Source organism: Myodes glareolus, chromosome 16 (genome assembly GCF_982192425.1).
Source record: "Myodes glareolus chromosome 16, mMyoGla1.1, whole genome shotgun sequence".
Classification (NCBI taxonomy): domain Eukaryota; kingdom Metazoa; phylum Chordata; class Mammalia; order Rodentia; family Cricetidae; genus Myodes; species Myodes glareolus.
Window position 1 is genome coordinate 18,087,386 of NC_142041.1, and position 19,054 is coordinate 18,106,439.

Genomic DNA, 19,054 nt, shown 5'->3' on the forward strand with positions numbered 1-19,054 from the left:
ATTTCTCAGATTTTCTTTATCTGTTTATCTGACTCCATACCTTGGCTGTTGGGAAGAGAGCAGTGATCAGCATGGACCTGCAAGTGTCTCTGTAGTCTGCTGACACAGCATCCCCCATGGCGCAGCTAGGTCATGCGGCAGTTCTGTTTTTAGTTCTTTGAGGACCCTCCCTGCCGATTAAATGCCCACAGTGCAGAAGAGTCCTCTTCCCCAACCCTTGTCAGCGCTTGTGGTGATTGTCTTGATGACGGCTCTTCTGTGGATGCTCTGTGGGTTTAATTAGCAGCTTCCTGGTTGCTAAGGATATTGGACAATTTTCCAATTAGTTATGGTCCATTTGTACTTCCTCTTTTTATTCAACTAATTAGTCCATTTATTGATTGGGGGATATTTTGGGTGTTTAATTTGGGGGTTCCTTATAGATCCTTGAGGTTAAGTTCCTGTCCTTTGCACATTTGTCAGTGATTTCTTCCCAATTCTGCTGGCTTCATTCTATTGATTTTTCCTTTGCCGTGCAGACGCTTTGAATTCTATGCATTTGTCAGTTCTGTGAGATTTGCTGCTTCTGGAGTCCTTTTTACAAAATCCTTGATTATGTTTGTTTCTTTAAGAGTGTTCTCTCTGTGTTCCTCCAGCGGTTTCAGAGTCCCGGGTCTTACGTGAATATGCCTGATCTGTCTTAAAATGTTTTGTTTGGGGTAAGAGATATGGCTCTTGGGTCATTCTTTTAAGTGTGGGAATGCTGTTGAACTTGGAGGTGTCCATTCACCATCATTGCCATCTGTGCATTATACTTTCGCCTTCCTGACTGCCAAGGATTTTTATCTTATGTTCACTTCTAAACGCATTTTAGCCTTGCATTGATATGGACATCCGTGCCACATTTTATTCTTAAGGTGTGAGACTTACGTCTGGTCGGTGGCTTTACCTGTGTGGACCGAGTTTCTCCACAGTTTCCTGGAAAGTTGATGCTTCCCTCGTTGAACTCATTTTGCGCTTGTTGGATGTGTTGCTGTCTGGTTCTGAGATGCGCTCTGATCCATCAGACACAGTGTCAACCCCTACAGCCGTGTACTAAGTCTTGACATTGGCTGTGTTCATTCTCTATCAGAATCATTACAGCTATTCTAGCTTCTTCATCTTTCCATATAAACTTTAAACAATCTTATCTTCATGTACAAGAAAGGCTGCTCTAATTTTCACAGGCACTGCCCTGTATCTGTACATCACTTGCTAAAAACTTGACACTTTTGCTATGTTAAAACTTCAAATTTATGAACACGAAGTATGCTTGGGTCTTTGGGTTTTTTTTTCAGCATAAGTTCTGTATAGGTTTTGCGTGATTTACACATGTGTTTTATTTTTGAGTCACTGTAAGTGATTATTAGTACATTTTTAGTTCCTCCTGTGTGGTCATTGCTAATCTATGGAAACACAATTGAGTTTTGTTTGTTTTCCTTGTAAACTAGTTTTATTTAAGCCATCTGCCAGTTTTAAGAGGGATTCTGGTTTTGATATATACCTTAGAACCTCCTACAAAAACAATCAGGATATTTGCAAGTGAAATTTTTGTCATTAGACTGGCCACTCTGGAGCTGTTGGCTGTCATTTCAGGTCATACACATTCATTATCAATTACATTCATATTCTCCTACTTACAAAAGAGAAACTATGATCGAGGTTAAGTTCGGAAAGTAAAACAGATGGACAGACTCTTTCCTGCCTTTTGTGTCCGCCACAGGTTTTGTCCCTTTCTCATCACATTTTTTGGTCACCCACTTTAGGGTTCCTCTCTAAACATCATATCCTCATTTACAGCTGTTTACACATCCATTACAGCTGTGATGTGCATATGAGATAAAATATGTGGTGTTTTTTCTCCCGCCTTACTTGATAGACTTTCCTACAAATTTTCCTACAGATTTCACTTTTCTGTACAGACAAATACTATTCAGTTTTGCACAGATGCCATACTTCCACTATCTCTTCATTTGCTGATGGACATCTAGGTTGGTTCCACTCCTTGATATAGTAGTTAGAGCAGTAATGATCACACATGTGCTGATATCTCTGTATCAGGATGTGGAGTTCCTTAGGTATATGTGGAGCGGTTGTGCCGTATGAAACTTCTGAACTCGTTTCCCTAATGGTGTATTAATTTGCTCTGCCGCCAGCGGTGAGTAAGCATTCCTCTCTCCCCATAGTCTCTCTAACATTTGTGCTCAGGTTCCTTGATAGTGGCCATTCAGAGAAGGGGGAGGTGGTGTCTCAAAGTAGCTTTTGTCTGCGTTTCCCTCCTGACTAGGGATGCTGAGCATTCTCAAGAATAGCCATTGGCCATGTCTGTCTCTTCCCTCGACATTTTTCTGTTCATTTCCTTAGCCATGGGGTAGTTTTCTTCCCTCGGTGTTGAATTCCTGCACATCCTTGTAGATTCTGGGTGCTCGTGTTCTGAGGTGTGGCTGGTAAGGGTTCTCTATTCCAGAAGTTGTCTGGATGCTCTTCTGGGTTGCTGGGTGTTCTGTTTGGTTTTGTCTGTGCAGAAACGTTATTTTCATGTGGTCCCATCTGCTGATACTTGGGGCTGGCTATGCTCTTGCTGGTCCCAATGCCTTTAAGAGTTTCCGGTGGGTTGTTATCTACTGCAGTGCCCCCCCCATTAGTTTGTGTTTGATGTCGTCCTGCATAGGATGGAATTCTTTGCTCCATTCCCCATAGCCTCTTTTTCGTCCTGTTTTAGAGACTCTGAATTTAAGTTTACAGCTTTGCTCCCCCATGCAGGAGTGATTTCGGGGGTTGGGAAATGGCTTTCTAATTAGTTACATACTGTAGGATCAGAAACGTCAAAGCCATCAGAATTTTGGGAATTCTCCTTCCTTCCACACCCTCTCATAATGAGTGACATGGGAGAGAGATAATGATAGAGAAATCTCGTGTGTTGAAAGAATTGTGGCTGCCAAAGTAAAGTACTTGCAATTTAATTTACACAAATGTCAGTTAGAAGACATGTCAGATGTTTTATAATGGAAGTCTAAAGGGGAAAGAAATGCATGATGACTTACTTCAAGTATGGCAGCCCAGACAACACAGGCAGGCCCAGTCATTCCAAAAGGGGTTTTATGGAAACCACAGAAGAAAGTCATTTAAATTTGTTCATTGACTTCTTCAACTGTCTGTTGATTATTTTAGGTGCTCTGGCAGATAAGAGTGTGGCACAGGACTTGCCTTAAGATAGCTTGCTATGAAATGAGGCTGGAGTTACCAGAAACAAGTCAGAATAGGTGTCATGACCAAGATTTAAGAGCCACACATGTCTGTGTGCACGAATGCATGGACACTATGTTCACCCATGCACAAGTTCACATGTGTGAGTATGGACAGGTATGTGTCCCAGGGCGCATGAAGAGATCTGTGAATAATCTTCCAGGGCACACGAAGAGATCTGTGAATAATCTTTGGAATTGTCCCTCCCCTTGCACCTCACTTACGACAGGGATGCTTTGTTGGACAAGCCCAGGTTCACCCACATGTTCTTCTGCCTCTGCCTCCCTTTTCACGGTCACAACAATGAACTATTGGGGACTATTGATGATTTTGATACCTAGGGAAAGAGCTCAGTTAGTAAGGTGCTTGCCTTGCAAACATAAAGTCCTGAATTCAATCCCCAGAACCATGAGAAAATGCCAGGCATGTTGGTACATACTTAAAACCAAACACTGGGGAAAAAAGAGACAGAAGGATCCCTGGGGCTCACTGGACAGATGGTCTAGCTTCACTGGTGAGCTCCATGCCAGTGGAGAATGATGGAATTAATCTCCAAATGAAATTGATGGAATTACTCAGGATGATGCCTGAAGTTGTCCTCGGGCTCACATGTGCACACACACACACACACACACACACACACACACACTTAAAAATTTATTGCCAGATGTGGTGGTGCATCTTCTAATCCCAACATTTGGAGGGAGAGGCAGGTGGATCTCTGAGTTTGAGTCCAGCCTGGGATATGTACTTAGTTGCAGGTCAGCCAGGGGTATATAATAATAATAATAGTAATAGTAATAGTAATAATAGTAATAACAATCAAATAATAACAAAAGTCTGTTAATACCAAGTAAAAAAGAAGTACAAGAAGCCACTTATCTATAACCTTGTAATGGGGCTATATAATAGTTTAACTTTAATGCCTCTGGAGTTAAAAAAAAAACAATATTTTTAAGCTAGAATGGTGTGTGTGTTTGTGTGTGTGTGTGTGTGTGTGTGTGTGTGTGTGTGTGTGTGTGTGTTGCTGTCTGTCTGCCTGCTTGCCTGACTGTCTTTCTGTGTAGTTCTTAATTTACCAAGGCATCCTGTGAGGGCTCAGGACTTCGTTTTGTTGACAGTTCTGGTAATCCATCACCCTCCTGGTAAGACTGAACCGGTGCTTCCTATCACAAGCAGGGAAGCCTGCAGTTAAGGCACCATTTGCTGGTAAGGCACCCCACAGGGTTCAAATCCACAATTTCACTTAAATAGCCTGTACTCTAGCCAAATGAGCTAATCAGTCCCCGGGGGAGTAGCAGGATACTTACGCATTCCTCACGAGCACTGATGTGTGAGGCTTCAGGGTCGCTTCATTCACGGACAAAATCATGACGGATCAGAGTTGCCGGGTGGAAATAAAGTCCCTCTGCGTACAGCTAGGTCTTGTTTTTGTGAACGGCTCGACACTGGAAAAATCGGAGCACAACTCCCTGCAGGAACAGATTCTGCATTCAGACCAAATGCATAAGGTTGGAAAGAAGTGTGGTGTTTCAATGTCGACCTACGTAGGTAGAGCAGAAGCGAAGGCTTCTGCATGGCACGGCTCCAAGGGCTGCTGCTCTGTCTACAATAATGGGCATCCTGCACCCCCAGATGCATCTCATGCAATCTCTCAGGAACTGCGCTCCTTAAAATTACTCACTAACCTTTAGAGATGAGTTCTGCAGGGGTGGAGGCTTCCAATATCCATTATGGCTTTAAAAGTTAATCTTGGAGCATGCATAAGGAGGAATTAGATAGAGCGTCAGTCCCTGTATGTTGTGTGTTATACAGACACGTAACACACCTTGGATAGTGTGTGTTGATAGTTAATGGGCCCAACAGACTAGAGAGCATTGAGGCCTCTCTTTTTACAGATTCTAAAATAGTTGATGTTTGACTCTGCTTCGGTCAAACAATTTCACCCCAGCTGGTGTTTGACCATGACAACCTCAAGACTCACACTTCCAGTAATAGTAGCTACTAACACCAACATGTTTCTGAAAAGAGAAAGTGCTTATTTTTAACAGCAACAAAGAGAGGAGTTAAGAAATAATATTTGGTTTACTTCCAGGAACGCCTTGTTTTAAACAGAAAACAAAACAAAGCGAAACCATGCACCTCTAGCAAGCCTTGAGAAGCTTGTTCAAACCGCAGATTTATTTCATCTTTTCAGCCTTTGCTTAGTTTGGGATGAGGATGTATTTCTCCCTTGAAAGTCCAAGAAGTTGATTACCCCTCGCCCCCTAGTATTGTGTAATGCCTCCAAATAGTTCTCCTGGAGTCTGGTTCCCATCACCACTGCGAATTTCACAACGTGTTTCCAAATGTGCTTTCAGATATTTTTATCCCAAGCACTATGCTCCAATATTGTAAACCCTTATATTCAAGGAGGCTTGGCAAACAGTCATGTAGGGCTAGTTTCTTCTGTAGTTATATTGCTTTTTAATATAAAATATCAAATCTGCATCCAGAAATGACTACACTTTGCGAAGACTTCTTCAGGTGGCTTTTCCATATTCTATTTATGGAATCTTCACATATTACCTTCGGAAAGAACTTAGACATTATTAGCTGTAACTTCCTAAGGTTACAGAAATAGAAAAATGGAAAATCCTATTCCAGCACCCCATAGCTTGTGGCTGGAAGAGCCAAGACTGTGAGACGATAGTCTTGCTTCCAGATCTAACATCTTCATTTCATCCCATTGACGTCTTCATGATATTAGTATGGCCTCCGTCTAGGCCCAGCCTCCACCGGCTGGGAACCACTGTTTTCTCTTGCCCTCCTCTGCTTGTGTGGCTGCCAACTGAGGCAGTGGGGTAGACAGCTGCGGAGTCCAATGGATTGGAAAAATGTGGGAACTTCCCAGAGTGCGTTGCCCGCTTGGAGAAAGAGACAACTAAGCTATCACACACCCTGGCACCAGAGCACAGTGGGTAGGGATGTGCTGTGGGACTCAGAAGAGAAGGGGCGTTAACTGTCCACAGAGTTGGGGAAACTTTGAAGAATAAGCGAGAGTCTCGGAGGATGCTGAAATTTGCTTAGCAAAAGGGGAACACACACAAAGACAAGCTAAGTGGAGGACAAGAAAGAGAAAGAAATGGGGGGGGGAATATTTACAAAGTGTTAGAAATTCTGTTGATTACAACATACCTATAAGATGAGAATACCCACCCACACACGCGTGGCTGATGAATGAGAATAACCCACACACATGAATGGTTGATGAGATGTGAATACACACACACACTCACACACACACGCATGGTTGGGAAATGAGCTGGGAGTTGATTGTAAATTTAATGAACAGTGGGTGGAGAGATGGCTCACTGGGTCATGAAAAGTACTGGCTGCTCTTCCAGAGGACAGGATTCTCTCCCAGAACCAAAATGTCAGCTCACAGCTGTCTGTCACTCCAGTTCTGGGGTATTCAGTGCCTTCTGCTGGAGTCTTGGAGCATCAGACACGCGCAGGCAAAACCCCTACATATAAAAAGAAAATTTGAAAAAATATTTTTTTAAAAATTACTGAATATTTGACTCCTTTATTCGAAGGAGAGAGACAGAGAGAGAAGAGACAATGTGTGTGTACATAGTCGTGTGTATGTGATGGGTATATGTAGTAACAACGGAGGCCAGAGGTTGGTGTCTGTTGTGAGACAGGGTCTCTTTGAACTTGGAGCTCACTGATTCAGCAAGCCTGGCCAACCCGCAAGTTCCTGTGACCTGCCTATCTCCACACACCCAGCACATGGATGACAGACGTGTACTACATGGATGCTCGATGGTGTGAACTCACACAGGAAGCACATTACCAAGGGAACCATCTCCCCAGCTCAGAACCTATATTTCTATGGCGACTGTCTAGTTGGTTGGATGTGTCTTAAGAACTCAAGAAAGCCTTTCTCTGTGGACATTTACATCGTCATCAATGTTATGCAATAATCAAAAGTGTCTAGTGTAGATCCTTGCTCATATTTAGTTGGAACACCTTTAGAGACAAAGTCATCAAAGGGAAGACACACTGTGAGACTTTTCGTGGATTCCCTCAGTTTACCCTAGAGAAACATTACGTGTTTTTCATGGCTCAGAAAAGAAACCCTTTCCTCACACACCTATCTGGAAGAGGTGCTAACATCATTTGAGAGGTTGCCAAACTAAAAGGCAGCCGTTCATTTTCCCCGTGCTGATTCATTTTTACTTCATGCTGAGCAATAAACCATTTGCCCTGGGATTTTTAGCCTCATACATTTCTTCTTCATCTATTTATTCTCACACTCATATCTGTCTTGTGTTATTAAACAACTCACCCCCATTCTGCCTTTTTTCTCCTCCTTTCTCCCCATCTCTTCAGGGACTTGTTATGTAGTCCAGGGTAGTAGTGAACTCACACTCATTCTGTCTCAGCCTCCTGAGTGCTGAGGTCCTACATTCTTCTTCTTATTCGTAGCTACACAAGTGTTCTTATGAACAAATTGGAACCTGCATTTTCCTTTCATTATATCATATTGGTACGTGTGAATGAATTGCTTTCTTATTTCCACTTTTCTTCCTGGTTCTCTTGTATCTGAATTATTTCCTCTTTATACTATACAAAAGTTATTTTCTGTCTCTTACCGTGTATTTTCTTGAGAAAAGGGAGCTTTACTTGTTATTCGTTTCCGTTTTCACAATTATTTAATGTGACACTAGAATATGACTACATGTTCCAAGTTTCTCTCTCTCAAGCAGTTTATTTAACACTATTTTTCACAACCTGTGTTTTTGATTTTGATTTCGTTCTTAACCGATGAAATGACTTTATTTTCTAGAATCATGTGTATCACCCATGTACGTGCCCAGTGTCTTCCTTGGTTCTTGCCCAGAGTTCTGACTGTTGCATCCATAGTGTCCTTTTACACAGCTCTCTACCTCAATCCATGCTGATTTCCCCCCACCCCCGCCCCCTGAATTTGTTTTTGTACCGGGGACATGAAGGATCTGCTTGATACTCATCACTATCTTATTGATTTTCCTCGTAAACTTGTGATGTGTTTCCTTCCTGCTGGCTGTGGCTTCTGTTGATTTCATTTGGATATTGCTGTGAATCTTGCAGTCTCAGCCTTGATAGCATAATAGTGACTACGGCTGTGCCTACTTGGCTCTGTTGTCCTGCAATTCTGTTGCTCCTGTCATTTTTCCATGGTAGCAAGGATCATTTTGCAGTTGTATTTTCTTGCTCTTATGTATGACTGCCTTTATCTCAATCACTTGCCCGTGCAAATGCCGGCTTCTCTTTAAAGGAGGCCTTGTTGTCTTGCAATAACCTGAGGTTCCTGACCCTCAGCGTTCGGGTGAAGATATGTCTGATATAATGTGTAATTCAAGAGCACTTACTGGTCACTAAAAAAAATGCTTTGAAGCAATAGTTCTTTCCCCTATGCCAAACTGTTTTCCATAGGCAGAGACTTATTAGTATTTTTAATGTTTCCCTCATTTTTAAAGTTTTAAATGGATTCAGAACTAGAATTTTTTAGCATATGCCATGGGAGTTTGATAGTCTATTTTTTTAATGTAAATGAAGAATTATAGAACCACGGTTATTTTCCTAATGGCTGCATTTTACTATGAATCTTACTTTTGATGCAATTGCTTCATGCTTTTGGCATGGAAATACACGCTCCTTGGTTGTGGCTTCTCTCAATAATCAAACCCACCTCATGGCTGTGCTTCATTTAATTACTTAGCTGAATACCGCCAAGTCCCCTTCGCTATTAAATGTCTTATTTTTTGAGCTGTTTTACAGATGGGCATTCCCAAAGGGCTGAAGCTACAAATTCAAAGCCACACACTGTCAGTGTAGAGGGGCGATCGAAGTAAGGTCAGTTAGATTCTGCCTTTAATCTTTGCTCCCTGAGAGCCTGGCAGAAGCAGGATTTTTTCATTCCTTCTTCTTCACAAAACCTTTTCCCATCAGTTAAGTTTCTGCCTTTAGCCCTTCGGTTTCTCCTCATCCTTTGTCAAGGTCTCCCAACGGACATGATGGGGTGAATTTGCAGATCTGCATTGAGGGGACCCAGGGATCTTGGGGTAGAGGTGGAGTGACTGCACAGAATGGGGAGATGTAATATGTATTTCCTATTTGCTGTGATTTGCTTAATCTGTGGAGTGCCATTGATTTCTTTGAGTCCCTTAATATATACTGCTGTGCTGAGTTTTTCCAAAAGTCAACCCCAACATGTTATAATGTCGTATTTTATGACAGACACTAGGGTTGGCTAGAGAAGTTTCATGCCTTGCACATAACAAATGAAATATGTCAGCCTTTGGGGACAAATGGCTCAGTGGTTAAGAGCACTAGCTGCTCTTCCAAAGGACTGGGTTCGATTCCCAGCACCCACACTGCAAGCCAGTTCCAGGGGATCTGATGCCCTCTTCTGGCCTCTATCAGTACTGCACACATGTGATACACATACAAACCTGCAGGCAAAACACAAACGTAAAAATAAAAAAAAAAACTTTTTAAAAGCTTCTTTTCTGCTTGAAATATATAATAATTATTTCTATGTAGAATGATTATCTCCACCCCATTCTACTCAACATTTTTTCTAAGTTTCTATGGAGATAAACGAACTTCTTTGGTCACTTTTCTGCCCACAGCTTGCCCATCAGGGACGTATAAACCTGAAGCTTCTCCAGGAGGAATCAGCACATGCATCCCATGTCCTGATGAAAACCATACCTCTCGACCTGGAAGCACATCCCCTGAAGACTGTGTGTGCCGAGAAGGGTACCGGACATCTGGTCAGACCTGTCATGGTAAGCCACCTACTGTGAGCAAACAGGAAATAGAAAGCTGACCTTGAGCTTTTATTTTACAGAGTGGTGGCTTCACTGGATACATTTAGGGTGGTCTTTAACATCCCCATCTTTGATCACACTGCAGGGACAGGGAGTGTCATTTGTTCCTATTACATAGCACTAAACACACGGGCTTCCTGCTCTAGAGAAAAGATCTGAGCTCATAGGAGCAGTGTGACTGCAGAAACTATGAATTAGTACTTAGAAATGAGCAATGCTACAACATCAGCAATGAATTTGAATGGCAAACCAGCTTGTCTTGGGCCTGGTAGTACTCAAATTCATCTTTAAAAAGTTTTTTTTTCATAAATATTTTCCCATCGTGTCAAAAGTAGAAAATATTTACATAGTATATAGTGCACGGCAGAAGCTGGGATTAAGGTGTGTGCCGCCACACCTGGCTCTTTATCTCTTCATTATTTTATTCTACCTTTATTAATAGGGAAATTATCTAATGAGCTATGAAAGTCAAGAACTAGGGACTAGGGAATATAGCTTGGTGGTCGAGCATGTGCCTAGCACACATGAAGTCCTGGGGTTCAGCACCAGAGCTGGGGAGAAAGTCCATGAAATCTTACATTCATCTGTACCAGTATAAAAATAAAACCCTGTGAAGCTTAAAAGGCAGTGTCCAGCCTATGTTACGTTTTAATTGGTAGTAATACGTACTGGGAGTCATATGTAGGGGTTCTTGTTCCATACATACTTAAAAATTGGATGGGCCAAATGGAAAGGCTGTGAGAAATTAGTATCGATAAATAAAGATTTATATATGGAGACATGTCAATGGACAGATGGCATGCTTTGCTGAATAAACTGAAGCAATACAGTTACATAGACAAAATCCAACTTTGCCTTTTTGGTTTTTTCTCTGTTAGTTGTCCACTGCCCTGCCCTGAAGCCTCCTGAAAATGGTTTTTTTATACAAAACACTTGCAAAAACCACTTCAATGCAGCCTGTGGGGTCCGATGTCGTCCTGGCTTTGACCTCGTGGGAAGCAGCATCCATTTGTGTCAACCCAACGGTTTGTGGTCCGGGACAGAGAGCTTCTGTAGAGGTATGTGGTCTGGCCAGTTCATGTCGTTTCCTGGTTGTCTTGTCCAACTTCCACAGCTCAGGGTCTCATGGGCCGGTCAGTTATTTGTTCCTACTCCTAAGAAGGGGAAAACTGTGAGGAAGGTTGAGAACCGCCAAGTTGGATTGACCCCATCATTGCCAACTTTACCATTCATAGTCTTTTAATGAATAGGCAAAGAAATGTCTGTCTAGAGCAGTGATTCTCAACCTGCCTAATGCCACAATTCTTAAATACAGTTCCTCGTGTTGTGGTGACCTGCAACCATGATATTATTTTCATCACTATTTCATAACTGTAATTTTTCTGCCATTATAAATTGTAATGTAAACATCTGATGTGCAGGATGTCTGATGGGTACCTCCTGTGCAAGGTTCATTCAACCCCCAAAGTGCTGTGGCCCACAGGCTGGAAACTGCTGGTCTAGAGGTAAATGGACAGGTTACTCAAACTTCGATAATCAAGATGGGGTAAGAAGAACATTAGGAAAGATGCCGAGACTTGGGATAGTCAGAGTGAAGGCTGGATTACTCCCACAAGACAGGGCTTGCGTCACACCAGAATTTTGCAGTGGGAGCGCCTCAACTCAAATGTCTCCAGCTCCAGAAAGTGGAGAACAGGTTCTGGTGAGATTCCAAGGAGCCAAGTCAAGCCAGCAAGAAAGAGTGGGAACAGCAGTGGGAGTCATGGCTTTCACGGCAAAGACAGAACAGTGTCTCAGATCCACCCCACTCCCACCCCCGCCAGTTTGACCGGCTGTTACCTGAGTTCCTAGTTCTTACAACTACATAGCCCCAGCCTCCAAAGGCTTCACCTGGCAGGAAGGCGGAGGCTTCCCAAGGAAAGGTAAAAACAAGTCAAGGACTTGAGGACTCCCTCCAAGTGCCTAGCCCCCAATGCTACTCTGTCTAGAGTACTAGATTTGGGACATAAGTATATGTAAAATTTAATAATTGATTTTTCTGAAGTTTAGACTTAAGAAGCATCTTGGTGGACATCTTGGTGGACTGGTTCATTCATGACTGAAACTGGAAGCCTTATTCTGTCTATCATCAATGTCCTTTGCTAAGGACTTGATATCTCCAAGATGCCACAATTTCACCTAGATCCCTCGGCAAAGGGCACTGTCTCCTGAGAACTGTGCGTCTATAACTATGCTGGGCACTCACTGGCTTACATTCCAAGAGCATCCAAAAGTTCTACAGACATCTATTGTCTGTGTTTATTAGCTACTAAAACGGAACCCCGTGGTAAATAGGAAATTATTCCAATCAGATCTTTATCATGTAGCCTGCCAAAAATCAAGGGCAAACTATGGCCAGCAGGTTGAACAAAAATGGCTGACAGGGAAGCATGAAAAATTAAAGAGTTGAGCCTCAAAGGCAAAGGCATCAAATAAAGTAAGACTAGGATCCCAAAGAATTGAGGGGACATCAAAGAGTAACGAGAATCCTTAGAGCGAGGAGGGGGCTCAAAACTATCTGTACAATAAAGCATACTCAAAAGCCAGATTAATAAACTGGAAAATACAACCTTGAAAGTAGAGGATAATTTCAGAGATAACAGAATTCTGAAAACGCGTAAATTGACAGTAGAGCAGATGCTACAAGGGTCCCTCTCGTGTTAGGAAGTCAGAGAGTGGATGGGGCTGAGGAGTAGAGGCAGCAGAAGATCAAAGAACATACCCCCAAGATGAGATCTCAAAAACAAACATGCACAACCAAAACCTTCGAATCTAGTTTAAAATCAGTTAGTGAATGCCAGAAAACAGTATTAAAAACAGGTCGATGTCTGGAAATAATCTTAGTGACATTTTTGAATGCCCCAGAAAAACATAAAACAGCATTGGCTTTCTAATTACAAATATCATCATTACCTCCAAGAGGTTCTGACCAGCCCGGGGCTCTTTAGTGGGCATTCAAAATGTCTGGAGATGTAGGACTCTGAGAGAAAGGACTCAGAATACGGATTTCCAGTCTCAAGCCACTGTTGATGTGTGAAGGCAACGGAAGACCATTTTCCGTCAAGCAGTAAAGCCCACACATCCTCACTAAAACAATTGTTCTGACCACATCTGAAATATTTTCCCTGAGGCCACCAGTTACTGGCAGTTCCCAGGTCTCTGTGAAACCTCTATTTTTTTCCTCCAAATAGTGGACAGTGAAGAAGACAGATGTTTTAACTTCCTCCGCATGACTTCTCAAAGGGGAAAAGCGGAATGGACAGCCCACCGTCCCTTCAGAGAAAGGTCCTAACCTTGCCTCCCTGCCCTCTATAATCTAAACCCAAACCTTCTGCCCTACACTAACGACTGTAGAAGTTCACGGTGCCGCTCAGAAGGCTGTTCCTTTGTAAGCCTTGTATGATGCCTTTGATCTTCGTCTGCATAAGCGCTTGTGTCTCATCAACCTCTTCAGTCTGATAGGTGTGGCCCTGGGGTGTTCGCTGCAGTCTTCCCTCATTCTACCCCTTATGTGGTGTCAAGTTCACTCAGGGACACATGTGTGTTATGTGGTTAGAAACTCGTGTTGGAGATCCAAACCTACACAATTTTGGAAGGAAAATGAAAATAGCCCAGAAGATAAGTTAGAGTATCAGCGACTTCGTCACGACTCGATCTTTACATCTTTACACATCTTTACTTGATTAAATAAATGCAGCATAAACAAATGTAACACACCTTTACATGGTTCAAGTAATGTTCTGGGACATAAACAGATGTAACACGTCATTGCCCGATAAAATAATATTCCACAGCAATGGATTATGGATTGTCCTAAAATTCCTGCAGCTTCACCACCAAAGTCACCACCTACCTCACCTTTAAGTCGAGCTGCCCTGAATGAAGATTAAGTCCTTTCTTTACCATATTATCAATGCCTGTGGATTTACTTGAGATCCAATGCAACAAAACATATACTATATGTAATCAAATCTAAAATGTATTTTTTTCTTATTTATTACCTGTAAAATTGGAGCACACCTTAGAGCCAGCAGCAGTAATCAGCCTTATGGGCTGCTTTAGTAGCAGCTCATAAACAATGTTATATCTGGGGCTCTAAGATGCTTCCACTGGCCAAGGCTGGCTTCTGTTTCTGGGGGAGGGTAGTATAGAGAAGCAGCTTACAGGTAGAGCTTAAAGAACAAAGGATAATTTTTAACTATATCATTGTTTTTATAAAAATATAAGATTGAGTCAGGAAAGAGCAATTAGCAGAAATTAGATCCTAGATTCCTTGTCTTTTACACATTTTATGCTACACTGTCAATATTATGTAATGTTGAATGATGATTGACAAGCTTCATTCTTGCTTCTCTTAATGGAACACTTGTTCCCCTTCATAAAGCACTTAGAGTCATTTCTAATTTTCATTGAATCATGGTGTTTCACTCTAAACCACTAGGGGAATCTTGGTGATGCCTCAGTAAAAGCCTGCTAAAACCCAGCAGCACAGTAAGTGAGCTCCAGGGATACCAGGGTTTCTCCTAAGAAACCATTTCAATGGCAAGATGCATTTTACATCAGATTTTCTCTATTTCTGGTAATAGACAGAATCAAAATTTGGACATTGACAAGAAGCATATATCTGAAAAAAGGATGAAACCCACAGCAAATTTGTAGGTCTGTCATTGTCTGTGTCGTAGATAGTTCACTTTTACAAGACTGGATTCCTGTGTTTATTTTTCAATTTTAGCCATGTTTTCTAAATGATTAGTTGCTATATAATCTATCCATAATATTGTGTACATTATTGTGTAGAATGATTCAGTACGTGTATACAATGTGTCATGATCAAACTAGGGTAAGCTGCTGTTTTCTTCATCAACCATATGAGTTTCTTTGAAACAAATATAAATTGAGGAACAAAAAAATTGTAAGTTGAATCTAGTAATTAAATGTGTACCTATGAAAACTGGTGATAAATACTCATTCTTGAATGAAGAATATAGAGTGCTTAAGAAATGACAAGGAATGACGGTGTTTGCTTTGCTTTCCCTGTGGAGCCGCGACAGTTTATTAAAACCTTCATTTGAGAAGCAGCGCAGCTTGCACCTCTCACCCCAGCGATAGTGTGCTGTACCCTCCACAGATGCCACAACTCCTTTTCAGCTTAGCACAGGAAAGCTCTGACTTGTTCTCTGAGATTTTTTTTTTAACTGACGCTAAAAGCAATTGTCTGATGTGATTTTCCATTTTATGTATCTCAGTCACAGGAATTTATCTCACTTACCTTCTAAGACAGTTGACATAACCCTGTACATGATGGACTCCCTCAATTACAGTCCCCCAGGGCAGACAGACATTTTGATAAATATTTAATTCATAGTTGACTTCAGCCCAACTTGTCCCAGGGATAGCAAAGGACACGGTTTCAGATTTCTCCTCTCATTCAGTTCTCGAATTTTCCCTATGGAGTAATAAATCTGAAATTTATATCTAATTCACTTAGTACTTACGCTCTGCCAACTGATGTAATTTGAAAGTGTTCCCACAGAATAAAGTCTGCCAGTAACTCCAGTAGAATGCACACTTGAATATTTTGCATGAATTTTACTTCCTATTCTTTTAAAGCTTTCAAAATAAACAAATACATATTCTTGCTATAAAAAACTTGTTCATACATAAAAGTACACTCAGAGTCCTCACAACATTCTTGCTTCTCAAACCTTGCAATGAAGATTGTTTAGCGATCGCTGTATAACCCTCTGGCCTTCAGTGTTGAGCACAGTACTGTCTCTAGACCCTGAACTTAGCTCTTTTGAGGGGGTATTTTTGCTTGTTTTTTATTCAGTATCTTTCCCTGGTGAATTGGTAAGGGGAACAAATGGGTACTGCATAGAAAGAATTTGACTCGTGTATAGCTCCTGGTATCAAAATCCTAATTACTAATACCTCAAGGTTTCAGGGTTTTCTCTTGTCTAAAGGAAGATAGTATAGATAATCCCAAACTGGTGGAAGAACCCCACGGTCACCAGAGACTAGGGATTCCTTTGTGTTTCTACACCATCCTCTAATGCATGGTACTTTTCCTGTAGTGCTGGTAAATATGCAACAGTCCACTGGCATAGTCTCTCACATGCCTTTATTTGGGAAGAAAAGAAGAGGTCAAAGACAAAAAGCACTCCATTGGTTGGAAAGTCTCACTCAAATTCAGCTGTATCTCATTGGCTCTCATTAATAGCCGTGAAGTTGGGCAACTATGATGCGCACATTATGATGCTGTGGTATTCTGGGAAGAGTAGCTACTGGGTGGGTGTGGTTTTTCAATGAAAATGGCCCTCATAGGCTCAGAGAGACTGACACTATTAGGGGGTGTGCTCTTGTTGGAGAAGGTACGGCCTTATTGGAGGAAGTGTGTCACTGGAGGAGGGCCTTGAGGTTTCAAATGGTCAAGCCAGGCCCAGCATCACTCTCTTCCTGCTGCCTTGCCAATCCAGATGCAGAACTCTCAGCTACACCACCATGCCTACCTGCATGCCACCATGCTTCCTGCCATGATGATAATGTTCTAAACCTATGAACCTGTAAGCCAGCCCCAATGTTTTTCTTTATAAGAGTCACCATGGTTGTGGTGTCTCTTCACAGCCATAAAATCCAAATTGAGTCAGTGGGCAATTCATAGGTTCTGGCAGAGAAACAATCTTTGTTGTTACATAGCTGTCTTCATCTAATCAGAGGTAGACTTCTCACACAGTTAAATTCCCTGCCCATGGGCTACAAACTATATTTGTAATGGTGCAAATAAAATATAGGTTTGTAAGGACTCCATATTTTTCAAAAAGAGGTTATTTTATCTCCTGACACCTTGAGAACAGGTAATAGTCATGTTATTATACAAAGCCAGTATTAAAGTAACAGTTTCTGCCTCTCTCTGTATTTAGTGAAATGTAATTGTTGACATTTTCTATAGTGAGAACATGCCCCCATCTCCGCCAGCCCAAACATGGCCACATCAGCTGCTCCACTGTGGAAATGTCCTACAACACCCTATGTTTGGTCACCTGTAATGAAGGATACAGACTAGAAGGAAGTGCTAAGCTCACCTGCCAAGGAAACGCCCAGTGGGATGGTGCAGAACCGCGGTGTGTGGGTAAGTGGCCAGAGGGTGTGAGGTCTGAGCACTTCATTTTGTTCAGGATTCTTTAGGGAACTGGAACAGACCACATCCTCCTGAAACATATGAATAAATATGTGCATGTGCATATCTGTGGTGCTGTAGATGCATTGTCAAATACATTTGTTAAGTCACTCCAATCCTTCTAGCAGGAACCCTGAAGGACCATCCCATCTTTTAGAAAGTTCAGCAGTCACTTTTCAGTGTGTCCTGCATGTCTGCATGTCTAGTCCATAAAGCATACCATCAAACAGTCCAAGCAACAGCAGTTTCTTGCCCAAATGGCTAGCCTTGTCACATTGAAGGCAAGTTCCATAACTAGTATCTTCAATGCCCATCAACCTCTCAAAATTAATCGGTGCTACCAGAAGTAGACATGTTTCACCGTCGAGAAAAGTCTATGTTCTTAAAACATTTTAAATGCCATATTCTGTAGGTCTTTGAAGTGTTGAAGATTACTTAACTTAAATACATCTCTGCATATCTGGGAAACCTAACTAACACAACTACAAGTTTGACTATTATAAATTACTATCTATTAATCTGTGATTTTAAATTATACATTACATTTTTAAATGAGCTGCACAAACACAATACATCAAACAAGAGTAGAAATATAAATATTAGAAAATTGTCCTTAAATTTGTATCAATAAATCAAAGTCCATACCAATGTAAAATATTCATTTCTCTATCATATCCCCCTTTAAATATGTATAAGCAATCATTTGGGGAATTTGGGTATAATTTTCTCCAAACTGCTTCCTGATGTTTGTTAGGCAAAATATTTTTAGGGTTCATGGAGACCTTTCAGGGGTTCTTGGTCCATCAAACCACATTAGCCCGGAAGAAATCCACAGGTTCTCATCTTCTGTGGAAACAAAAGCAGAACCTCTTTTCCAAGTAACATATCCTTAGACTCAAATTTTGAAGTCAAAATACCTTTATGTTGGTTTAACTTAGCAGCTCCCAGAATCAAATATCTCTCTGCATCAAAACATTTAAAGAAAATGCAATAATATACATAATCAAGACTCTCTCATGTATATTCCATCTTTATGTGACTTATTTTTCTTTATTCCTTTAATCAGTGACTGTCTGTACTCTTTTATATTACTTTTACTGTCTCTTTTAAAGACTTTGTTTTGTTTTCCAAAACTATTTATTATTTTTTTCTCTCTACCAAGCCTATATACATTTTTAAACACACTGTGTCTTGTTCAGAAGTCTTTTATTGTCTATATGTGGCTTTATTGCATATCTGTAATCATTTTCTGACCAGGAGTGCCTTTTTTATTAATGCTAAGTGGGCTTGGCTAGGACCAACTCTGCATCCCTACCAGTTTGTTCCTCCCAGTCCAACATGGCAGAGATACATTCACCACCTCTGTGAGCCATGCTCACCACCCCAGCTCCAGGGACACAGTGGGTTTATATTGCCATTAAGCAACTAGTAGCATGCTTACAAACCCCATTTAAGTGCAGGACCTCCCAAAAGAGCCAGGGTTCATTCTGCCAGTACAAACCAGAAAGCTGTTTTTTAAGGAAGCCTCACAGTTTTTGCTGCTTATGCTGAGTCAGGAAGCCTTCTCTTAAAGGAGCAGCACCTCTGCTCACTGCTAATAAACAGAGTCTATCTATAAAAAAAAAGCGACTACCAAGAAGCTGAGCTTCACTCTGTCCTTTTGTGTCTAGAATTCCTTCCCAAGCTCTCTAAGTTTCTATGTGGATGTAGT

General features: G+C 41.5%; 1 protein-coding gene across 2 annotated transcripts in view; it reads left to right on the forward strand.

The window, feature by feature from the left end:
* The window catches only part of Svep1 (sushi, von Willebrand factor type A, EGF and pentraxin domain containing 1), a 172,629-nt gene that overhangs the window by 49,558 nt on the left and 104,017 nt on the right, over positions 1–19,054 (forward strand). For both annotated transcript variants that reach the window (XM_087897113.1, XM_087897112.1), the window contains exons 4-6: positions 9,927–10,085; positions 11,006–11,185; positions 17,116–17,295. In XM_087897113.1, coding sequence (XP_087753239.1) covers positions 9,927–10,085; positions 11,006–11,185; positions 17,116–17,295 — 519 coding nt within the window. The remainder of the gene's footprint in view (positions 1–9,926; positions 10,086–11,005; positions 11,186–17,115; positions 17,296–19,054) is intronic.